The 25,678-nt window shown below is 39.2% G+C and overlaps 2 protein-coding genes across 6 annotated transcripts; both read left to right on the top strand.

Annotated features, from left to right (window-relative positions):
• The first annotated feature begins 271 nt into the window (after positions 1-271).
• Positions 272-6,608, top strand: LOC120558578 (14-3-3 protein beta/alpha-1-like). Of its 2 annotated transcripts, none has more exons than XM_039799623.1 (6): positions 272-403; positions 2,956-3,257; positions 3,378-3,501; positions 4,200-4,363; positions 4,630-4,725; positions 4,813-6,608. In XM_039799623.1, exons 2-6 carry the CDS (start codon positions 2,964-2,966, stop codon positions 4,867-4,869), a joined length of 735 nt encoding a protein of 244 aa, XP_039655557.1. In that variant the 5' UTR covers positions 272-403; positions 2,956-2,963; the 3' UTR covers positions 4,870-6,608. The 2 variants fall into 2 exon arrangements, with proteins under 2 accessions (XP_039655557.1, XP_039655558.1); XM_039799624.1 differs by having other exon boundaries at positions 299-403; positions 2,961-3,257.
• A 124-nt stretch (positions 6,609-6,732) lies between these two features.
• On the top strand, positions 6,733-24,994 carry pabpc1l (poly(A) binding protein, cytoplasmic 1-like). 4 transcript variants are annotated; one of them, XM_039799620.1, is made up of 17 exons: positions 6,733-7,007; positions 8,498-8,690; positions 9,588-9,781; positions 10,073-10,188; positions 10,343-10,429; positions 11,402-11,541; positions 11,704-11,798; positions 14,396-14,533; positions 16,306-16,401; positions 19,731-19,991; positions 21,360-21,447; positions 22,583-22,702; positions 22,788-22,924; positions 23,138-23,246; positions 23,367-23,497; positions 24,285-24,360; positions 24,863-24,994. In XM_039799620.1, exons 2-16 carry the CDS (start codon positions 8,498-8,500, stop codon positions 24,345-24,347), a joined length of 1,968 nt encoding a protein of 655 aa, XP_039655554.1. In that variant the 5' UTR covers positions 6,733-7,007; the 3' UTR covers positions 24,348-24,360; positions 24,863-24,994. The 4 variants fall into 4 exon arrangements, with proteins under 4 accessions (XP_039655554.1, XP_039655556.1, XP_039655553.1 ...); XM_039799619.1 differs by lacking the exon at positions 6,733-7,007 and adding an exon at positions 7,059-7,487; XM_039799621.1 differs by lacking the exons at positions 6,733-7,007; positions 10,343-10,429 and adding an exon at positions 7,063-7,487.
• Positions 24,995-25,678: the final 684 nt, after the last annotated feature.

Below are 25,678 nucleotides of genomic sequence, written 5' to 3'. Positions count from 1 at the left end.
CAACAGCTAGGTTAATAATATGCATTATTTGCTTTAATTATATTTGAATTAAAAAAAAACAACAACCATGTAACCATCTCAATCTGAATTAACCATGGAATAAACTGCCTATTGTGAAAATGGTAACTTTAAAATCCGTTAGATTATTAAAATGTGATGTGAGCGCACAAAATAAGTGTTTTTGAAAATCGATATTTTAAGTTTGACTATATTAATTATTGTATTTAGCGTATAGGCAGTGGTAGCATTACGTAAGACAGATGTGTGGTGAGAAAAGAGGAAACAGAAGTGCTAGTGTAGCGGAAGTGGTACTGCCCTGAACGATACGCTGAGCGAGACGGAGGACGGAGGCTGAATCGTCCAGAGAGAGAGAAAAAAAGCAGGACTAAAAGTCGCCAATATTGTAAGTGTAATAACATCACACTGTATACATAGCGCACTATAATACTAGATTTTCATTCGTAGCTCAGTGTTAGAGTGGCTGTTTCATCGTGTCCGATTGAATCCTTTAGAGAAGCCATCATGATAATGGAGCTAGCTGGGTTTGTAAAGGCTAACGTTAGTGGGTTAGCTCGTTGGCTAGCAGCTAGCTAATGCTAACCAGCGAGCTAACCGACGGTCGGATTCCATGACACTTTGTTCTGACAGGCTCGTCAGCCGGTGCGGGCCGTGATACAGCTGTTGAAAATGAATTTAACGCGAAAGTAATGCATTTCACTGCAATATTTTGTTTTCTGTTCATTATCAAAATTGGTAAATGTGGATTGCCAACACCCTAACCGTGTTTTTTTAAACGAAAGTCAGTCGTTGCTTTTGCTGGCCTAGCTTACGGACCTTACCGTCACATAGCCGTAACGCTACGTTAGACGACGCTAGCTAGCTAGCTGTTAGCCACTCCACTCGCTTTTCGTGATCATTAATACGACAAATTAGCAACAGTAAGTTTATCTAATCCAGTTAGGTTGCTGACGTAAATATTAACAAAACAAATGATGGATCAGATCGGCCACACATAACAAGCTAACGTTAACATCAGTTAGCGAAATGTAGCATCCCGCTAGCTATGTTAGCAACATAAGGGGAGGGCATTAATGCTGCATTCAAGTCATGTCGGAATAATCGGATAAATGAGTTCCTGACTGGGGAAATTCGCGTGAATTGTCCCTCAAGTCGGAGCAACAACTCGTGAAGTAGCTAGGCGATTTTTTTGCTACACTACTTGCCGTGTTGGCGTCATATTACGCGCTGACATGGCGGACGAAAGTAAATGTTGGCTTAATAATACGGAAGTTTTTATTAGTTCAAGTATTGGATATGATTTTTTTCCTCACATGTAATGTTATTTATTTATGTTTGTAATATGGTAGTAACCGTCGGTTGCTGTCCACGTAGAGTGACTTAGATTAGCTAGACAATGTGTTAATTTCTATTAACCCTGATGGCAAGTCAGGTAAAGCAATGTTTAAGTTAACATTAACTGGTGCAGCAACAAGTCTGGGACAAAACCACTAATATATAGCTTCAAAGTGGAAATAAACACTGACAACAGCTATTTTGAAACGTTCTCAGCAATGAAATACAAAACAATATTTTCAGCGTCAATGTTTTTCCCACATTACCACCTTATGATCATGAACACACCGAAGTCGGAAGAACGACTTAATATCTCGGGAAATCCGAGGAGCACATGAATGCAGCATAAAACCCGACCCGGGAAGGCTTCGGTTGGTGTAGCAAGTGTGATTGAAACAACATTAAACGAGCCAGTAAACCGTTGTGCATATTAAATTCTACGTTATGGTAGATTCTAAGACTGCTGATGATAGGGATTCAGTCAAAATTGGGCTAAGGACGAGAAATGATTAGAATCTAACTAATGCAAGCTGGCAGCTAACCTTACCTAGTGATGTGTATGGTTGACCCACTTGCCAAAGGGGCCCAGTTTGCAATGCTTATCCTCACTTTACATTGAATCCAATGGTTTCCTTGCTTAAAAGTCCTGGTCTGCCAAAGCAAAATAATACCAGTTCATAACACAAGTGTTTAAAGCACACAGAAATGTCTGGTAAATGGACAATAACATTTGTCCTTGTCTTTTGATTAAAGGAGAATTCCGGTCGATTTCAACACATAGCTCTGTTTTGTAAATTTGGAGTGCTGTCCGTAGCGAGAAAAGCGAAAACAATCGGTGATGCCTACACACAGTTTGCACCCAGGAGAAATGTCATTAAAAGTGCCTACCCATGTGATGTGATTCCTTCCGAGTGAACACAGTGAATCTGACTGCAGTAGATGTGAAAGAAATGCGTGGAAGTTGTGCTAATTCAGCTCTGTTTAGTTCCTGTGTTGAGACGGCAAGAGAAGTTCTTCGGGACGGTCTACAAACACTGAAAAGATACAAAAATATTTTCAGAAATAGGCATATGCTTATTTTTTTTAAATGCTGTAGTGCAACTAGCAGACAATTTATAATTGAGGTAAGTTTGGAGACACTACCTTATTTAATCAGTAAATTTAATAAATATTTTTGTTGTATCTCTTTTCGGTGTTGTAGTTTGTAGACGGTCCCTAAGCACTTGTCTTACTGCCGTCTCAACACCGGAACTAAACAGAGGTATGAATTAGCACAACTTTCATGCATTTCTTTCACATCTACTGCAGTCAGATTCACTGTGTTCACTCGGAAAGAATCACTTCACATGGGTAGGCACTTTTAATAACATTTCGAACATGTTAAGAGGCTAAAAGCATGTTTAAAATGTGCCCTGTTTCAGTCTCCTTGGTGCAAACTGTAGCAGGAGGATAACACTGTGTAGGCAGCACCGATTTGTTTTAGGTTTTCTCGCTGCTGACAGCACTCCTAATTTACAAACAACAGAGCTACGTGTTGAAATCAACTGTAATTCTCCTTAAGTACACATAACAACATCTAATACAGTATTTTCTTTTCCCCAGTCTAGAAAATGGATAAGAACGACCTGGTACAGAAGGCCAAGCTTGCTGAGCAGGCTGAGCGCTACGATGACATGGCCGCAGCCATGAAGTCGGTGACAGAGCAAGGTGCGGAGTTATCAAATGAGGAGCGCAACCTTCTCTCTGTTGCCTACAAGAATGTAGTAGGAGCACGCCGCTCATCCTGGCGCGTCATCTCCAGCATCGAGCAGAAGACTGAGGGCAATGACAAAAAACAGCAGATGGCACGTGAATACCGGGAGAAGATTGAAGCTGAGCTGCAGGAAATCTGCCATGATGTGCTCGTAAGGGTTTCTTATTTCATTGGTGTTCAAAAACATTTCTAATTCATACACTTGTAAAGACAGTGCTTGTGTGTGATTTAGCCTTATCTCAAAACTGAACTATTTAACTATTGTTTTCAGGGGTTACTGGACAACTTTCTCATTAGCAATGCAACTGCTGCTGAGAGCAAGGTGTTCTATCTGAAAATGAAAGGCGACTATTATAGATACTTGTCTGAGGTTGCATCTGGGGATGCTAAAAAGGGTAAGTGAGGACATGATTACCATTATAAATTTGTACTGTAACAATGCGCTTAAAGCTGCATCAATGAATATTTTATAATAACAATGGGTCAAATAACTATGTAAAAGGGGGGGGGAGCCCACAGAGAGTTATCACCCAACTCTGCAGTCCCTCTCAGCTCTGTGTGGTGTCTTTCAACTAATTTTTGATTTTTTTTTTTGATTGTTACTGCCTGCACATTTATTTTGGTTCACAGCTCTCATCACTTTGTTTCCAGCAACAGTACAGCTATTTGTTAACAACAACAAAAAGGCAACGCACTCTCACAGGCTACCTGCCAAGAAACAAATGGCAAATAAAGACAAAGTTGGCCCCTAGCTAGTAAACACAGTGGAGCATGTACCACCTAAAGAGACAGTTATTTCCCTCATGACTTGGAGTCTGAAACAATGCTAAGACGAGAGTGAATATTGGACTTACGTGTGCTAGGCAGACAAAAGTTGACTCTAAATTAATGCTAGTGTTTCTCCGGGTCTGCTGAATATGTAATAGGCAACTGTTTAGTATACCATTTGCCATTTTAATTATAAGGATACAAAACAGTGTGTCATCATGTTTGCTTGTTTTGCTGCCCCCATGTGGCCAAAAATAAATTACTGCTTTAAAATGTGTTGTAAATAGTGATGGTTAATTTTTTTTGTTCATCTTTTTGCCTAAAGATACAGTGGATAATTCCCAGCAGGCGTACCAGCAAGCTTTCGACATCAGCAAGGGGGAGATGCAGCCAACACACCCTATTCGGCTTGGCCTGGCCCTCAACTTCTCAGTCTTCTACTATGAAATCCTCAACAACCCGGACAAGGCCTGCAGCCTGGCTAAGACGGTATGAACTGAAGCCTAATGTCATAGTTTTGAAACCTTTTACAGGTTAAGTGTACTTTTTAAGATTTGAAGACGATAAACATCACAAATGGCCAGACACCTTAGGTACATTTGATTACTTGTGTACATGGCAAGGGTTGCAATTTTGAGCTATTTAGTTGTGGTTTTTTTTACTCGCTCTCAAAGACATCGGTTTTGTGTAGTCACTGCCAAACTGTTTAAAGGATGCTGCTGGTCTTATTACTATTAGATACTTGTGTGTTTCAGGCATTTGATGACGCCATCGCTGAACTTGACACTTTGAACGAGGATTCTTACAAAGACAGCACCCTGATCATGCAACTACTAAGGGACAACCTCACTGTGAGTTTTAAGCCATATGCTGTTTTGCCTCAGATTGATCCTGATGTATTACACAAATTATAACGTTTTTCTTTTTTCTGTTCCCAGCTGTGGACATCAGAAAACCAGGCAGATGAGGGAGAGACCGGAGATGGGGAAAACTAATGGAATTGCACTGTTAATCCACCTACACTCTTATCTTAAACACAGACAGCTTATATACATCCCCCTCCACTCCATCAGCTCCTCCCACTTCTGTATGACAAGCAGCCTGAATTGCTCCTGACCAACTAGTTTACCCCTCTCAGTTCACTGTGAGGTGACAGGGTAATTTTCAGTAAGCAGATTCAGTCACTTTGTGGAAACATGTTGTATTGATTAGCGAGTCCATGTTGCTGTTGTTTTTGTCGGCTTTGTGTGTATGTCTGTATGTAGTGAGTGAGAAAGGATGTGAAAGATTGTGTGTGTATGGTCTGGGGGGGAGGGGGTGTTGTGAATTCTAATCGTCCTTCCAAATCCCTTTGTCCCAGCTAGTTAGTTGTGCATTTTTCATCCCTTTTTTGTTACTTTCTTATTTGTGATTCCTCATGATATTTACAGGTTTTATTGTATGGTAATTAAACAGGCAGTTGATTTCCACCAAACACTGTGATGGTAGGCGTTCCATTTGCTTCACAACCCCAAAACAGTTTTTGTGTTTGAATTTCCAGACGCGTACAATCCTGTATTAACAACTAACTGCAATTCTGCTGTGGGCTCATACAGAAAGGAGGCAGGCTGTATTGTGACACTGACATCTTGGTGTAATGCTCCTTGATCATGTTCACAAATTCACAGTTTTGAAGTTTTAAGGGACCCCTTTAAATTGTCATGTTAGATTTGTCCAGACATCAGACATTCCACATTTATTAGGCTTTTGGAAAGGCAGTGCTCCTTTTTGGTTTTTTTGAACTAAGTATGGATTGTCATTGTAGTTTTACTCACTGTTCAGGTGCTGCTTGATATCAGTACAATGAAAATTGTATGTGCGTAAATGTGGTTCCATGTATTTTGCAAGATTGACTATCATCTGTATGTAAAACCTAAAGTAACCTTTTATTGATGTTAATTGAAAATGTCTTACCACACTGTATCAACCCTGCTTGCAAAATATTCCTCTTAAAGTGGTTGTTTTCTCCAAAAAAAAATCTGTGCCTGGCTTTCTCTTGCAGCCTTTTTGGCAGCATCTGCTTGTCGTTTTAAGAAATCTCAAAGGGAACGTGTAAGGCAAGACAAATTTTAATTGCTAAATCTTGACCTCAGTTTTTACCCAGGTGCATCTCTCTGCGGTTAATGATAGGTGGTGTGAATGATCGCCTCAAAAATCAGGTCTATTTTGACGGTGCAATTTGGAGACGCCCAATCCATCACTTTGGAAAGAAGCTCAGTGTCACAATACCATTTATCACCACTACATTCCACATATTGTAGTTGAAGACACCATTCCACATTATAGCTGACAGTCTGTTTACTCTGACAATGCTCCAATGAATTGAAATATCTTCTGTTTAAAAAAAAAAAAAAAAAAAAAATCATGTCAGCTTATTATTATGCTTGATGAAAATGCAGTTAGTGAATGTGGAACGAAGCCTGTCTGTATATCAGGTATCTACTTGCTTTGTTTTTACTGACAAGTCTTATGGCTAAAAATTTGCTTCTGTAACAGTCTATTACCCAGTGCACACACGTGGTTGTGAAAATTTAGAATAGCTCTAAAAAGCAATGACGACATGGAGATAAACAATGGTTGGTGTAATTCTAGCTTTGTGTTTATGTATCTTAAAACCATTCTAGTTTCACTATACATGTAAGAAATAGGAAAGTGTCAAAGACCATTCAGTGAAATAAAGTTTCGTTTAAGATAACAGGTAAATTACGTCTTCATTTTTGTTCACAAGGAATATTAATATGGTTTATTAATTCATAAAATAGATTAAAATCACAGATTTGCTGACAAATTGTGGGTGGGCTTTGATTTCCTTTTGCCTTGCAAACGTCCACTAGAGGGTGAAATAAGTTAGATTTTAGCCCTTGATGTGCGAGAACTAGTTTTCATCGCGGAGTATCACGTCAGTTAACCTCTGCCCTTTCACAGCTTAATTGAAACGACGATTCGCGGAGGAGACGTGCAGGTGTTCCACGGTCATAATTAAACGAAAACAACCTCCCGCCCATGTGGAAAGTGTTGAACGGCGCTCACTATCCGATACGCTGAAAATCATAGGCCTACATCAGCATTCCGACGCATTGGCTATTTAAAAGCCGTAAGTAACGTGGATTTTAAGCGATTTTCATCGGTTTGTTTGAGATTTAGTTGCTTATTCTACAGTAGATATCAACTAATTTTGATGCGAAGTGTTCGAAGAAAATTTAGCTAACTTTTTTAGCTAGCCCTCTTTAGTGTTTTCTGATAACAAGTCCATTAATATTTTATGAACTTTAAAATTTGAACTCACTTTCCTGTAGTGCTAGCTAGCTTGATATGTTCAGCTAACGTTATTAAAGTACTGTCATAATTAGGTGACAACATTTTGGTAAATGTTAGTTTGTGAGGCCTTTTTAGCCCAGCATTTAGCCACACTTTCCCCCCCGACATAATTTACATTAACGTACATAGTTTTTTATATATCCTTATTAAGGTGTACTCAATTGTCAGTTTATTAGGTAACGTTACATCTTTCTAGCTAAAATGAATACAGTCTGATATAACGGTCCTGCAGTAGTTAAATCCTACCTTCATGAAGGTTAGTATGTTCAGTTTTTATTAAAACATTTTTAGAGGTGTTGATTCAACCTTATGATTATTTTGGAGGACGTTTTTAGTTAGCGGTGCTGTGTTGAACTGTATTTCAATAACGTTGTACAGAGAGGTATTTCTAATATTTAGTCAAGTTTATCCTCATTGATATGAGTAGGATGGACCTAATAAACAAGCAATTAACTTCTTTAAATCAAAGTCCTAATTTTTTTTGTTGTGTCTCTGTCTGCATAGTGATTTGACTTTGACTAGGCCTTTTAAAACTCCTAACCAGTCAAAAGTCATATTTTTATTTATTTCACAAAACTTCTTCCAAGCAGGAACTAAGAACCCCCCCCCACACACACACATACACACACCTGATAATACACATGTAATTCAGAGTACTGTGGCTTAGTAGCCAACTCTCATTGATTTAATGATCAGTTAATTTTACAGTTGCAAGTTAAATTTTTAAAGTTAAATGTGTTATCAAAATAAGACTGATCTTGAGTAATGCAGGTAAATACAACACCCCTGCAATAAATCTTTCATTCATGGTGGTTGTAATTTGAAGTTTTTGTTGAAACTGTATTGAAGATGTGTTGATTCAACGTTGTCATTTTACAAAGCTGCAGCTTGTGCTATTGTGTTGCAGTATATTTAGAAAAGTTTGTTGTACATTAATGATGTGTGTTCCGTACACCAAAAAGACTGGCTAAATAATGATGAATAAAAACATAAAATATTAACCTGTTCAGGTCAGTTATACTAACCCTAGCCCAATCAACACTTTGGTCAACACAAATGCAATATGATAACCTAAGGTAGAAATAGTTGAAAGTTGTTTATATAGGTTTGCATGGGATGTAACTTGGTGTACCTAATAAACTGGCAACTCAGAGGATATGTTCTTTATGTGTGTCAAAATGTTGCTTTTTTTATTGTTAGGAAATTATGCTATGTAATACTCATAACTGATAAGATTTTTCTTTCTTGAACTATCTGTCACCCAAGATGAACAGCAGTGGACAAGCGTATCCCCTCGCTTCTCTGTATGTAGGCGACCTGCATTCTGATGTTACGGAGGCCATGCTTTACCAGAAATTTTCTCCTGCTGGACCCATCATGTCGATCCGTGTGTGCCGTGACATCATAACACGCAGATCTCTGGGATATGCCTACATAAACTTCCAGCAACCAGCTGATGGTAAAGTATCCATTTTGGCCAAAACTTGGTAGTAAAGCTATTTTTATCACTGGAAAATTAATTCACAAGAATAGCGACTTTGTAGCACGGTGTCACACAGTACGGCTTTACAGAAAAAATTCTGAATTACAGGCAAGAACAATTTTTAAAATGTGATGTAAAAGAAGAAACTGTCTGAAGTTAAAAATGATTAAGAAATAAGGGGTTGGACTTTATGATTTTTTGGGGATGAGTTTGAAAATGGATCAGCTGATGGCGTATCAATACAAATTTGGGGGATCAGGGTAAGCGTAATACCATGTTGTATTGTGCTGCTGACGTCTATGTACACTGTTGTGTGAAGCAATAACTAGCACTTTTTATCAAGCACTTGCCATACACATTAAATATAATGTAAAATAAATCCTCAATATTGCTCAGCCTATTTAATTATTCTGTCTTGAAATTATTTGTTGCATAAGTCAAATTAAAATGTTGCTGTTACAGTCAGAACTAGACAACTGCACAAGACAATGTTGCAAGTGTGTTGCTGCGTTTAATCCTGTACGCACGCATATGTTTTAGAGACACTGGCGAATCAAATTAAGTTGTTTAACCGTGGAATGAAAACTGTGGGGTGAAAAGTTTGACTAACCCGTCAACAATGCAAATTGAATCAACTGACAAAGAACCAGATGAACGTAAATTTAAAGCAAAAAAGGAATTTGTAAAATGTTGGGTCTTTTATGTGCAACTGCATAGTATCCTAATTACTCAAAATATAAGGTGACTAAAAATGGCAACCAAAAGTCAGTGTTGAGCCCTGCATAATCTTGCATTATGTTTGGTGGTGCTTTATGAGAATGTTAAATTTAATGACTGAAGGGAGTTTGGTTATGTTTTTTTATTTTATTTTAGCGGAGTGCGCCTTGGATACAATGAACTACGACGTTATTAAGGGTCGGCCTATCAGAATAATGTGGTCTCAGCGTGACCCGGGACTCAGGAAGTCTGGTGTGGGAAACATCTTTATCAAGAACATGGATGAGTCGATTGACAACAAGGCGCTGTATGATACCTTCTCAGCCTTTGGCAATATTTTGTCCTGCAAGGTAAGTGGCTTGGGTCATCCTTTTGAATGCTGCATGGGGTTGCAATAGCTCTGTGGTCTTCGCCAGCTTGTTTGTTCCATGTGTATTATTGTTTCACTGAGTATTAAGCAGGTTTGATAATCACTCATCTTCTGCAGTCAGTGTTGGATCATAAAGTTTGTATATAAGAGCAGGGCGGTTAAGTACACATTTAAAAGTCTAATGCAAGGTGATTTTTATTTATTATTCTTTTTTTTTTTTTGTAGTTGCAAAAACTATAATTTGCATGATTTAAAGCCTTTGTCTTTGTAGGTTGTTTGTGACGAGAAAGGGTCCAAAGGCTATGGATTTGTTCACTTTGAAACTCACGAGGCTGCAAACCGGGCCATTGGAACCATGAATGGGATGCTCCTGAATGATAGGAAAGTGTGAGTAAACTAAATACAATCTAAAAAGGTGGCAAAAATACAATCTAAAAAAGTAAGTTGAGGTAAAGAATAGTGCAGAATATGTATGTTAACTGTATAAACTGTAAATTAATGCTGGAATTTTTTTTTTTTTTTTTTATTTTTTTTTGCTCAGTCGAAAGACAGGTAATCAGTTGGAATCTGGCATTGTCAACCCAAAGGCCCATTTTCTGGGGGGAACATGTCAGTTCTTCCTGCTTAGGTCAGTGAATATGTAGGATATGTGTCTAGGTTTGTTGTCTTTGTGTGTATTGTGGTTTTTAGGTTTAAACAGGCAAAGCAAGGTCCTCAGAAAGCTCTCATGTCCTTACAGTGTAGGTTTTTCCTCTACCTTTTATTTAATTCATGATGAAAGAAGAAATACAAATTTTGTCTTTGTTCTTAAAGCCCCCCTCCAATGAAAATCAAGTGTTTAACCTTGTTAACATGTCCATTAGGGGTGTAAATCACATATCACGATACAATATTCTATAGATTCTTTGGACAATGATATTTGTAATATTTACTGATATCCCAAAGTCTGCCACAATACGATTTTAATTTAATTCAGGGTTCTGCAACCGATATGAGACGATACATAAGCTCATTTAACACTGTTACATTTTATGTATATATTTACAAAAAGCCACTAAAATATGATTTGACTTAGGTGACCTCTAGTAACCCCGATATTGTATGATTTGAAAATATTTGAGATCGCCCAAGCCTAATTTGACTCTTCCTGAAATTTTAATTGTGTTCTTATACCCTATAAGATATAGCATGAGCATAATAAGCAGTCAATGCTATGGCTGAGCAGTTCTGCCTTGGAACTGCAGCGTACCAATGACAAAAATGGATTCAGACAGACAATGTTCTATATGTCGCATACCTAAGGAACCAATCTAACCCATAACGGAGTATTTTCTACATACTTTTTTATGTTTCTGGAGGGGGACTAGGTGTAAACAACATTTACTGAAATATTTCTGTATCAAAACAATTTTTTGGGGACTTTATGTCCTAAAGTCGCAGTGTTTGTTGATGTTTTGTTCTTGATGTTTGTCCTCATCAACTGTCTTGTCTTCTTGGTCTTTTGATGTGGTGTACTAAAGCCAAAGACAAACTGTTTTAATTTTATATCCCTTCATTATTGTTCCCTTTCCCTTGGTGATGGGTTCGGTTCTGTTTGCAGTTTTGTTGGCCACTTTAAGTCCCGCAAGGAAAGAGAGGTGGAGTTTGGCAACAAAGCTATGAAGTTCACCAACGTCTACATCAAAAACTTTGGTGAAGACTACACTGATGAGAAACTCATGGAAGTCTTTACTGCATTTGGTAAGAAAGACAATTATTTTAATTCTTTGTGTTAATTTGTTGTGTCCTACTCAGCTTGGGGGCTTTCCGTAATGAATTCATTTTCCTAGTTGGTATTAAATTTGAACAACTATCACTAACCACTATCACTAGTTACAGACTGTTTTATACTCAAACCTTTAGGAAGGACTCTCAGTGTGCGAGTGATGAAGGATGAGAGGGGCCGGTCACGAGGATTTGGCTTTGTAAACTACGCTAACCATGAGGATGCTCAGAAGGTAGTGTGTGCCAAGTTTCTATGTCAACCCAGATTGGATACATACCAACAGTAGCAGTTAATTATATTGACATTAAGGGTGTGCGTCCATTTAGCGTTTTTCTCGTTGGCAGGGCGCTGGAGAGTGCGAAGGGTGGGTTTTGTTTCTATGACATATGTACGGTGATAAAAGCACAACACTCACCAACATTCAATGTCTGGCCAATCTGCTCCCACAAACAGGCTTTTCTGTCTTTTGTTGTGTGGTTTCTGTCATATAATACAGCTCGGGATAGATAGACACAACCAGAACAGGCTTTTCATCCATTTTCTTGGTTACCAGGGTGACCCTAATATATGATTGGTTGCCTGAAAGATAAGATTAGATAGACCTTATTAATCCCACACTGGGGAAATTCGCTTTGTAGAAAAGCAGCGACAGTGACGAAAACAGGGCCTTTTGAAAAAGTTCAGAGATTTTCAAATAGAAGCGTTTGAAGCAGCCGCCACCACTGTATTCACACACCATCAAGATAATCTTGAGTGTTGGTTTCAGGATTTAAAGTCTCTGGTCAGCTGATGAGTGCATGTTAAATATTTGCTTGCGTTTGAGTAGTCTCGCATTGCCAGATTTATCTAGTGTCTGGCTACACCACACATATATTCTGGGATAGGAGAAAAAAAATACTTTGGTTGTTTGCATTTCTTTAAACCAGTCACTTGTCTTGGGCGGCTCTTAGCCGCCAGATGCGGCAACGGTGCCTCTGCAAAATGGTCTCGGGATGGAACTTGTTTTGGTGGAACATTTGCACCCGCAAAAGAAAATGCCACATAAAATATTAACTGAAGTTAACTGCTCACACAATACAATAACGTGAGCTATTTAAATTAGCTGGATACATGGTTAAATATAATTTGCTCTTACCAGTGTATCGCCGTCTGTACTTCGTCCATAGCAATCCCCACCAATCGATCCCAGGACGTCCCTTTTTAGATAGTAAATTCTGCGGGGTGATCTAGCTCACCCAGTAGGGTGTGCGCCCCATGTAGGCTGAGTTCTTTGCAGTGTCCAGGTTCCAATCCGACTTGCGGCCCTTTGTTGCTTGTTCTCCCTTCTCTCTCCCCCCTTTTCCTATCTGTCTATACTATCTAATAAAAAAGAAAAGCCCCCCCCAAAATAAATAAATGCTATAAACATATTCCTTGTTAATCTTTACAATTATTCCCCAAAAGAACAAAGCAGGCCTGCCTTGTGTCATGGTCCAAATTTTCTTCAAAACTTGCCATTTTCAGCATGTAGCTTGCTAGCTCGAAGTTTGTTGTTGTTTTCCAACAACAAAGCAGGTGCCGGATGCATTTAGCATACTACAGCTGGGATGCGTAGTGGTGGGTGTTGCCATTTACCCTATTTTTATTTGGCTTGCCAGACTACTTCTCCTGCTCCCAGTGATACTGACTGTCCTGATAACCGGTAGAGATGCACCGATTACAACTTTCTAGGCCGATACCGATTTTAGCCGATTCGGTTTAATTTTTTCTAACCACTTTACAGCACACACAAATATTTATTTTCTATCTTTTTGTTTAATAGAAAAATTTACGTTTTGCATAGAACATTTTTTGAATTGATAATCGATCGCTATAAAACAGAACTATATAAATTACTCCTAGTGTGGGAAATTCACACACATCTAAAGTGCAATGTTATGGAAGAACCATTTCCTTATCACATCCAATATCAAACAATTTTTTTTATATATATATTTAGCATTTTCTGTATGTATGAAAACAGGTAATGGCAATAAAATAATGTATAAATAACAAATAAAAATAAAATAAATATAGCCTTGCAGTATAAAGATATTTCTCAAAACACACACACAGGCCTGTTTGTACGTCAACAGTAACGTTACCTGAAAACAGCGTGTAGTTCCTTTTTTTTATTTTTTTTTTTTTATTTTATTTTTTTTTATCAAGTTTGCTTTATGTGTCATTGTGCATAAATATGAACACTACCGTTGCTGTCAACGGGCTTATCTGCTAACATTAGCTACCGATGGTTACCTCGGAAAATCCAGCATATAGACGGTACCCTAGTGTGCCGTTACCTGAAACGAATGATTTAACGTCACCGCTCATTTTAGCAACAAAACTTAATGCTGAGGGAAGATGACTACGTTTTTTTAATGTTGATTTTGAGTGGTATGCATCCCCACTAACCTGGAAAGCGTTTTTGTAAACAGTAACGTTAATACAGCATTTTTTTAATACAGCGTCTCCTACAGTGGCCAGCGGGGCGTCAGAGGCAGAGGGACCGCAGCTTTCGCTAACATTAGCTTCTTGTCTCATCTGGGTCTGATAAACAGTAAATTGCACGTGTGATGCTGATGTTGCGTGATGTTAATCATGCAGCGCCCGAGTGCATTTGAGCGGCATAAAATTGGCAATGTCAGACTGACTGGCAAGTCTCTGGTCATGGCCGATGACGTGAAAATTGGCCAATTCTGGTCACCAGCCGGTCAATTGGTGCATCTCTAGGAACAGGGCAACCACTGTTGACTGACACATTTAGAATCTGTTAAACATGTCTCATGTTGATGCTCCTCCTTGTTTTCCCAGGCAGTTAATGAAATGAATGGAAAGGAGATCAATGGGAAGATCATCTATGTTGGTCGGGCTCAGAAGCGGCTGGAGCGCCAGGGAGAGCTCAAGCGCAAGTTTGACCAGATCAAACAGGACCGCATCCAGCGCTATCAGGTGCTGCTGCATTGTATGCATATGGGCATTGTCATTTAAAGACATTGTTAATGGTCTTGTTCCTAACTATTTAGTTTGTTTATAGAATATAATATGTTGTTTTATTCAGATGTTTATTTATACAAGGTAGTTCAGCTGAGTGCACTGCAGGTTCATTTAAAGCAGTCACTGACAAGGATGGGTATCTTTGCAGATAATTATGAATTTGATAACAAAGATAACATAAGATGACAACTTTTCAATATAAATAATAGGGGTTATGTTGTGTCTGTGAAAATAAACCTGCTGACCTTATTCTATAAAATATTGTCAATATTTAATTGAAAGCATTTATTGTCATTATACTTTACAATACTGCGAAAATAGGAGCGCTACTCCACCGGGTGCATACAATTCCCAATAACGAACATAAGAGCAGAGTGGTAGACACAACGTAAAGGCCCAAGAGTGGAGGCATGTTATAAACTGCATTCCCCTAGAGATTAAAGGACAATTCCGGCGCAAAATGAACCTAGGGGTTAATAACGTGTACAGAGTCGACCGTTCTCTGGGATATGTTTTCATGCTAATCGAATGTGTCTCTAGCTTGAAACAAGCTAGCGCAAACCGGTGATTAGCTTCTAATGCTAGCCTTCGGGGCAGCAGTATACGTACATACATGCATACATACATACATGCATGCATACATACATACATGCATACATGCATGAGTGCGCCATCTTGGAAAACAGTCATGACCAGTCGAACCACAAACGCCGTGTTTGAGCTATGTTACTGGTTGCACGGTGTTCGTGGTTCGACAGGTCATGACCGTTTTCCAAGGTGGCGCCCGTAATTATACATGAACGGTCCTTACAAAGTTCTCAATGCTTCGGTTTACATGTAGGGACCCTCATTATGCTACCGTGGAAATATGTTGCTATTTTGAGCCTTGTTAGTGGTGTAGAAATAGCGATTTACCCTCTGCCCCGAAGGCTAGCGTTAGAAGCTAATCACCGGTTTGCGCTAGCTTGTTTACATTCGATTAACATGAAAACATATCCCAGAGAACAATCGTATCGGTACACATACTCTGTTATTAACCCCTAGGTTCATTTTGCGCCGGAATTGTCCTTTTAACTACACTAAAAAAGATTTTTTTTTTGTTTGGTTAGCCTACAGTTTTAGTAATTGGAGAGATTATTCCATTGACCATTCTACAGTTTTTGAGTGGCTTTTGTCCCTGTGTTGTCTTTGTTGTCCTTTTCATTTTGGCAACTAACTGCTAACTGTCAGATTCAGCTGTCTACGTCACACGCTGATATTTGTCTGAAACCTCTGGAACCAGTAACACTTCCTTGTGAGTCCAACAGAGGATGCACTTTGTAAATACAAAGAATGATTAAAAAAACAAAACGAGTGATATTCTAATCGAATGTGGTAAGAAAGCCAATAAGTGTATATCCAAAATGTAAAAAATAAATAAAATAATTATAATTTAAAACTCAGGTTTGACTATATCTTTCCTAAATCAGATTGATGTGTGCTGTACTGGTTTCAGCTGATTGTTAGTGATTCCGGGACTTTCAGCATGCAGCACAGCTTGGACATCGGATGATAGTTCCTAACATCACTGTAATGTAGACATTTATGGAGAACGGTGACATGAGCCAAATTACATACTCACGAGGACTATAAATTTAATAGAAAGATTAAATGTATAGTATATCTGTATTTATTTGTAAAGGTTGGAAGGCATAAAACTTAGCATTTCTTACTCTGTCTGATTCCAGGGGGTGAATCTGTATGTGAAGAACTTGGATGATAGCATAGATGACGAGAGACTCCGGAAGGAATTTGCCCCTTATGGCACCATCACCAGTGCCAAGGTAATGAGATAAGGCTTGGACCTTCTTCACTGAAATTTGCTAGTACACACATGGTCAAACCATTCCCACAACACAGTCCACTTCCACATCCATTTGTATGCACAGTAGGGCTGTCCCAAACGATTCTTTTTTTTAAACGATTTATCTAGCAATTATTTTTTCAATTAGTCGAGTAATCTAACGATTAATTCTTCAATTAGCGATTATTTTCACATTGCTCAATTAACAATTTACACAAAACAAATTTCAATAAGGTTCAAGTCTCTATTTATTAAAATTGTTTAACACTGCACTGTTCAAGTAAAATGAATTTGTAGTGCAACCTGAAGCCAAATGTAGGTTATCAATCCAACAACAAAATAGTCACTTTCAGAAGGAATACTAAAATAAAAAACTGAAAAATTAAATAAAACAGTTCTAATGGAATTATGAGCCAGAGCCTGATTTTAAAGGTAAAATATGTAACTTTTCTGCATTAAAATGTCTAAAAACGACCATACCTATGTTATATTTTTTTTGGGGAGTTCCCAAATGTTTCTATCAAATAGCAAACCCAGAGAAATCTGTTATTTTATTTTCAGACAGGTCACGTTTCATTTAGTCGCCCATCAGTGGCGTCGTATATAACCTTTCACCATCTAGTTACTCGTAACTTCCGTCAAAACACGAGCACCCAGATGCTACGTTTGAGAGTAATTGTAAATCATACAATGTCACAGAAAAAAATACTGGTAACACTGCTTTTTCTGCCAAAAGGCATCATTTTGCCACTTTGCAACACAGTAATACAGCAGAAACCTTATTTACTGATACATATCAATATTAATCCAGCTTAATCTTACTACAATGTATGTGCTGGTTGACAAGTAGCTAACGTTAATGCTAGCTAATACTTGGTGGATAACATTATAGGGTTACGACATCGTTCAACACGCTCATAAAGTTATTAGTAGTATGATTGTTTTGACCATGGCTAAAAGCAGCACTGCGCTAACCCACAAATAAGTTCACTAGTAACGTTAACGTTAGCTGTATAGATAGACGATTAATTTAGCCAGCTAGCACACTCCGGTCTGCCTGCCTGACTCCCCCGGCACAAAGAGACTTCACTTGGGATGATAACTGACAACACAGCAGGGACATGTAGCAATAGCTAGTTACCGTTATCCCCAGCCGGTGCCGGGTGCTTACGACGCTAACGGCAGTTTAATGAAGAGTCGGGAAACCGAGAATATCAGACCCAGGCATCCTAGTCACAACATTGGCCATCCATAATGTTAGCTAGCTACGTCTCCGTAAACGCTGCCAAATTTCTCTTTACAGTTAGCTAGCTAAATTAACCCGACAAAAGGTGGGTTAAGCACCAAAACGAATAGTTAAGATTACAGAAAAGTGAAGGGGGAGATCGGGCAGCTGGGAGATGTTCTCCTGCTGCTCACAACGGCAATCGAACATCGTAGCCGTCCTGGAGATTCCCCCCTGCAATCCCCACCCACACCCATCTCTCAGCCTCGTTGAGTAGCTAGCTAGCATTACAACAAACCCTGTCCACCCGGTAAAATCCAAAAGGTGACATTGGCATGTGAAATATACTGTGATAGTGTGGCTTTAGCTGCTGGCTTATCATTAGCCAGCAGCTAAAACCTGCTAACGTTAGCCGCTAATTTTAGCTTGCTGGCTCACTAGCTAACTAGTCAGCTAGCTACCAATACAGATTGAATCAAGAAAAACGTAATTATGTTGGGGAAACTGCAGCTATTTTATTAGCATGACATGAATAAACGTTACTAAACGTAAGTGAATAAACTTGAATGGGTAAACTCGTCCATGAACAGATGCATTCTAATCGACGATTGTGTTTAGCAATAAAAACTCCCATTATTCCCATGTTATATATCCCGTTATAACTGACTTTATAAAGGACTCGTGAGATATCTGAAACAATCTGGCCTGGTTGCACAATTATCGACGACAGTGCCACAGATGGGGGAGACACAGCACAGTTTACCTCACGCTCAAGTTAGTGCAGGACATACTGTATACACGTGAGCTACGGGAGAAGCTGGAGAGGCATAGGTGAGCAGAACTTAGGGTGTTTTGCTGCAGTTATCCTGACTCAGATGAAAATGAAAACATTAATGATAATCACAAGTATTTGATAAAAACAAACAGGAGCTCTTAAAAAGCAGGAACTAGCACATAAGTGATTTCAGCTTTAGGTTAATTAATGGCTGCAGGGAGGAAAATGGGCAACTTGATGGAGAGGAGGGGAAATTATTGAGCTACTTGTGTATACACTAAGTATTTTATAATGAGGCTCATTTCTCTCTTCTGCATCATAGTGTGCATTAGGTTATGGAGATGTTACGCCATCCTGGTTCTGTTATTAATTATTCACGACTGTTTGGCAGAGCTCCAAAAGGCACAACTACATTCAGTGTTCAATATTTATGGGTCGTCAAGTCTCTCAGCCTTTTGCCATCAAGTCGCGTCACGTCTTCAAGCAAGTCCTCATATTTGTGACTCGCATCAAAGTCTCAAGTCTACAGCTCTCATGTCAAGTATCTTTGGCCGGTTACACACTGGAAGCGTAGCGCGAGCGTGTCAGCTGCGTGGTGTGTCCGTTTATATTTCGGCTCCCATGTTAACAGGTTAGAGCTTACACACTGCCGGCGTGAGACGCGCGGCTCAAGACGTGCCTGAGACGCGTGCCTGCTAGAAATAGAACCGACGCCTATTTTTCATGCGAGACATGAGCGTGTTGGAAGCGTTTCCAGGCAAAATAGAATAGGAAAATATGTTTATATGTCATTTAGACACAAATACATATTAATAAATGACATATTGATGTTTGAAAGTCTAGGTTTTGACATCAATGTAGATATAAATGTAATACAAAATTTCAGAGAAAAGATTTTCAAATATTGCACCTGTCATACAGAACGAAATATTCTGTAACATATTTTGCAGTCAATACTGCCGACGTTGTCTTGTTTTCATCAAATCAGTAGGCTATATATAAATGGTAGGATAGGCTACGATAACAACGTAGTGTGTTCTGAGTGACGGTCCAACATCAGATAGGCTCTTTACAGCTGCACAAAGTTGTTCAGACGGCCCACTTACCCATTTATCAGTTTGAATCTGTCGGCACTATGTCCCGAGATCAGCCCTCCCTGTACCTAGCAGCAGGAGCAGCGCCGCGTCAGACACGTTTCTGGTGTGTAGGACACAGAAAAATCCACGCAGCTGAGACGCAACAGAAATGCCACGCTTGCGAGACGCGTGCAGTGTGTAACCGACCTTAAACATTTCTTTGTTTCCTGCAGGTCATGACAGACGGCTCCCAAAGCAAGGGTTTTGGCTTTGTTTGTTTCTCTTCACCTGAGGAAGCAACAAAAGCAGTGACTGAAATGAACGGGAGAATTGTTGCAACCAAGCCACTGTATGTGGCTCTGGCTCAGCGGAGAGAGGAGCGTAAAGCGATCCTGACCAATAAATACATGCAGAGACTTGCTACCTTGAGGACCATGACGAGTCCGATCATTGACTCTTACCAGCAGGCCGGATACTACATGACTGTACCACAGGTATGGACGTTTAAACAATGAGAATAGCGAGGAATGTGTATCCATCATGTTGAAAATCACCAAAGGCTTTGATTGCTTTTTAGTCATGACTTAATGCTACATGAAGGAAATATTTCTTGTCAATTGCATCCCATTTTTTGATTCGTACAGCTAAATAAAGGCCTAATAGTCACTTGTATTACATCACCATGCTGAATGCAGTGTGAATTTAAAATGTATTCAAACCAACCAAAATGTGGCAGCAAAACTTAACTCTCAAAAACCAACAAGTCAATTTGATGGATGACCTCCCTGGTTTTTATTTATTATTTAGTTGTTGTTTTTTGTCAGCCATAAACCCAATTTGGATGGGATTAATATTACAGGGGGAGTTGGCATAAAATATTCACTGTGCTCACTGTGTTCTGGATGGCATTTTAACCATCTAAAAGTTCCGGAATGTGGTAGGGCTGGGCGATATGGAGAAAATCAGATATCACGATATTCTTGACCAGATACCTCAATATCGATATTGCGGCAATATTCTAGGGTTGACAATTGGTGCTTTAACAAAATATATTCACACTTAGATTTTAGATAAATAATCATCAGTAATGTGGACATAATGTCTAAGTGGGGAAAAGGCAAATAATAGAACAGCTGGAACAGTTTGGTAGGTTCAGAAAAGTACATCACTTTACTGTAATGCAGCCTTTAAAACCAGTAAAAGACAACACTTACACGATATGACGATATCCAAAATCTTAGATGATATCTAGTCTCATATCACGATATTGATATAATAGCGATATATTGCCCAGCCCTAGGATGTGGTCTGTAATAGACATGGACATTCAGCAGGACTAGCTAATAGAGAATATTAGTCAAACCAGTAGTTGACATTACAAGAGCTTTTCCAGGGTCTTGCTCCTCTGATGGCTTTCATTTTTTCAGAAATTGGTAATGGCGGCTGTAATTATTACTGTGGTTGGGGTGAAATATTAATTGCATGTGCACTTCGGGTGGGATTAAAATCACTGACCAGGGCAGGTAATGTTAAAATCACCCCACCTCCCCTAGAGAAATAATTCCAGTCCGAATGGGCCTATAGACTTCTATTTGCCATTTCACTGGACTTCACAGTAAATTTAGGATCCTACTTGAATGACAAGTGTTGTGCAGTGTAATAAGTCTTAATTATCTATTTAATTGTCATCATAGGCCAATAATTACAAAACATTCAATTAAATGTGATTCAGACCAACTCGAAGCTGCTTCCCCTTTCAAAGATTGGCCACATCAATGCTATTAAAATGGTTGCATTTCCAAAAAAGAAAAATGTGATTCAGACCTGCAAGATGATTCCATTTAGTCATATTTTTCTTGCAGCCTCCCACTCGCTCCTTCTACAACCACAATGCTGTCAGCAACATGAGACCAGTGCCTCGTTGGACAGGACAACCCCCAAGACTACAGGGTGAATGGCTCATTTGTGTTATGTTCACATGGCTATATATGGATATGTGCGATGTGTATAAATAGGGCTGGGCGATATGGCGAAAATCAAATATCACGATATCTTTGAACCAAATACCTCGATATTGATACCGCAACGATATTGTAGTGTTGACTATTGGCGCTTTCACAAAATATTTACACAATGAGATTTTTGATAAATACAAACTTTATTTCAGACCCAGGGGGATCCATATCACAATAAAAAACACACGGAGTATAACATAAAATACAAAAATACAAAACCTTCCACAATGTTCAGTGTCTGACATATAGACATGTTCGCCAATGGTTCCACAGTCTGGAAGAAAATCTGACAGAAGTGCGTACAGGGTTAACCAAAACTGATCAAGTCATTTTCTGACTCAGATACCCTACAAATAAATCTATGCATCAGGTTATGTAAAACGGCAGAGCAGGTAGGTACCCCGAAACCGACAAACATATGGCTTGCACTGGAGCTTCTTGGAGCTCTCAGCAGCAGCCTAATGCTGTCATTATAAGCCACTATGAGTTTTCTAATGCTGCCTTGCTTACGACGACACCACAGGTAGGCAGTATACAAAGGTGTACAATACGCTCTGAAGAGTGAGATCTTCACAGATACAGAGCACATGCTAAACTTAGGACACAGCATGTTCGCTTGAGCATACGGCTTCCGACGCTGCCTATAGATATCCTTATCATCAGACAGGTCATTTGCAATAATATGGCCCAAATATATAATCTCACTGCACCCCTAAGTGCAGTGCCAGAGAGATAGGGAAGGTTGATGGTCTGTTTTCTCTACTTCTAATAATCATGGTCTTACTCCTTTTGGCATTGTATTTTATATCAAGGCAATGTGGATATAATGACTAAGTGGGTAAAGGGAAATAATAGACAGTATACAATAACAGTCTGGTAAGTTCAGAAAATGACATCACTTTACTGTAATGCAACCTTTAAAACCAGGAAAAGACGACACTTATGCCATATTATGATATTACGATATCCAAAATGGTATCTAGTCTCATATCACAATATAAAAATATATAAAATATAATATCAATATACTGCCCTGCTCTATGTATAAATGTCATCTCCCCTGTTTTTAGGCACCTATTCAACCCAGTTTGTTGGTACCTCTGTTCCCCGACGTGGATCGACCCCCATCGCTACGGTCAGACAGGCCTCCACCCAGGCTCCGCGCATTATAAGCTCCACACAAAAGACAAGTAAGTAGCAGAAGTAGGACAACATGACAAGCTCCGTCCTTCTAAAATGTGCCATTTACGTGGATGGTAAATTGTCTTTATTTAGATAACATTGCCACGCAGACTGTAGGAGGGCGTACTGACATGCCTGGTATGACCAGAAGCGGCCAGTACAAGTACTCGTCTGCAGTGAGAAACGTCCAGCAGGTCGTTACTGTACCTGCACCCATGACGAGACTGCAGGTACTGTAGTCAGTACTGTACTGTTCTCTAATCCTAAAACGCACTCAGGACCAGAAACTACTGTGGAACAGTGATCTTCACTGTTAGGGTTTCACAGCTGTTTCTGGTGCCCTTTACCCAGTGGAGTTTTCTTGTCAACAAAGCTATGTTTACATCTAGTTTTTCCTCACTAAGACGTCATTGGAGTAACGTTGTTATACTCAATCTCTTCAGGTTATTCCTGCACCTGTGATGGAGCAACCGGTGCACATTCAAGGCCACGAGCCGCTCACCGCCTCGATGTTGGCTTCAGCTCCACTCATGGATCAGAAACAGCTTCTCGGTATGGCATCATTCAATTCTGCCTCTTTTTTTTTTTTTCTTCTACTTCTTTTAATGTAGATTGAAGCAACTTGTGTATTTGGTTATCTCTCTCTCTCTGTCTCTGTGCTGTAATACATAGGGGAGCGATTGTACCCGGTGATCCATGCCCTTCACCCAAACTTGGCTGGAAAAATCACTGGCATGCTGCTGGAGATCGACAACTCTGAGCTGCTGCACATGCTGGAGACACCCGAGTCCCTGCACGCTAAGGTATAATTGTGTTCTTTTCTTATTGTCTTACGATATTACACAGTTGCGGGTATGGACTGTTGCAGATTACACTACTTTTTTATTTTTTTATTTTTATGATTTGTCTGTGTCATACACATTTTTTAGATCTTAATCTCAAAACGGTCAAGTCACACTTTACCTGTCCCAAACACTTCCACAGGTTTCCATTTTCTTGTAGCCAAAAACTGGATACGCCTGAAAGTCTGAGACCAGATAAGAGGAATATCCAATGAAAACTGTAAAAGTGACTTCTCTGAAGCTTAAACAAATGTAGATGGTATCACAGTGTTTCCCAGAGGTTGATAATTATTTATATTTACTGACTAAAAGAAAGCAGGAATATGCCAAGAAAAGGAGAAAATTGTTTGTACTGTTCAAAAGTAATAGTTTACTTTTGGACATTTTGCTTACTCTATCTTCTCCCAAAGTCTTTGCAAGAAAGCAGCACCAACCTCACCAGTCTGGCCAAGAACCAGTCCCGCATTTAGCCCTTCGTAGAAGGACAACGTGACAACGTGACATTTTGACTCTTCGCTTTTTCTATGGATTAACAAGCAAGATATAAAGTGTTAAATAGTTTCTAATGGGCAGATTGCGTAACCTTTGGACATAGTCAGGCTAACTCTTTTCCCCGTTTCCAGTCTTTATGCCAAGCTAGGAAAACAAGCTCGTGGCTGTAGCTTCACATTTACCGTACACACGAGCGGGAATGATGAGACTTGTGTTGCTGAATCGTCCCGTTATCTTTTTCCCCTCCTTCGGTCAGGTGGACGAGGCGATTGCTGTCCTGCAGGCTCACCAGGCAAAGGAATGCTCTCCTAAAAAGTGAAGAGCCCTTTCAGGTCAGCAACAACTTCCTCGGTTGAGAGACATCTCAGCAGTGAAAGGATCCTTACAGCACTTGACTGTTTACAACCCATAATTTCAAGGTTTACAGTTAGTATAAATTTAAGTATGTTTTATCATTGGCAGTATTGCTCATTTTGACTTAAATAAGGTGGGTGTTGGTTAAGGTTTGACTATGTTCAGTGGCTGAGAGCAAAACTGAAGTGAATTAAAGTATTGGGTGTAAATTAAATCACCTGTGCTAAGCCCTCCCCAATCCCAAACAGTTTTGCAAATATTTGCTTAGTTATTTGCTTATTTGTTTAAATGAAAGTTCTTGGTCTCTACTCTCAAAAATCCATTAAATTTGACAGAAGTATCTAGATGTTAGGACTTTTGTTGTAACAATCACAAATCGATAGAAAAGTTTCCTGCACAGCTGTTTCGTAGAAAGCGTGCTGAGTTGCAGACACTAAATGTTGCCACAAAAGACTTTAACCATGTTTTTTTTCCCCCCAGATGTCAACGACTTTCTGGAGGAGGGAAAAATAAAATAAAAAGAGTAAAATTTTGAAAAAGAGATTTGTAAAGTTAAAGCTATTTTGTTGTTGCAATACCTTTGGTTAGAAGATAAAGTTTACAGTATATGCATTAAACCTGTCTTGTGTCATTTGTTTAACACTAAAAGGAAATGCAGCATTACATCCACTTCAGGTTTAACATTGTACTTGTCCCCGTTCCAACAGTGTATGAGGCGGTCCTGGATGGTGCTATAGAAAAGCTCAGGGTGGGGGTTCTTTACAGACGTGGGACAGTTATTCAAATTAATATTAGCCAAACAAACCAGTTAGTCTCCATCCTTGAAGTTTTTTCACTTGCAAAACCCTTTCAATAAAGCAAAAATCTCACCTTCTGTATTGCTTGTCCAAGTTAGTTATCTAGTGAGGGTCTTCTTTGCATCACCATGTGAACTGTGATGGACTCATAACTTCCCAGAGGTCGGAGGGTGGAAATTGTGTGTGTGTTGCCCCAATTGCCATAAAAGCAAAAATGAGCCCATTCCACAGTAGAAAGTGAACCATGACAAGCACCACAAATGTAGTTTTAAAACTGTATTTTTCAGTATTACAAGAGAAGATTACAAGGTTTAAAACCCAATGCACAGCTCCAAACTATTAGCTACAGGTCATACTGTACCAAACAAAGTAAGACCGTATTAAATTGAGGACTGGTGTAGTTGTTTTTGGCATGAATTCAATATTTGTAAATGGAACAATGAGTCCTTTCATGGCTTTCAGGATTTTGTCACATACAATTTTATCTTAAGTTGGTCTC

The sequence above is a fragment of the Perca fluviatilis genome, chromosome 5, assembly GCF_010015445.1.
Source record: "Perca fluviatilis chromosome 5, GENO_Pfluv_1.0, whole genome shotgun sequence".
Classification (NCBI taxonomy): domain Eukaryota; kingdom Metazoa; phylum Chordata; class Actinopteri; order Perciformes; family Percidae; genus Perca; species Perca fluviatilis.
This window is presented reverse-complemented; position numbering and strand designations above follow the sequence as displayed.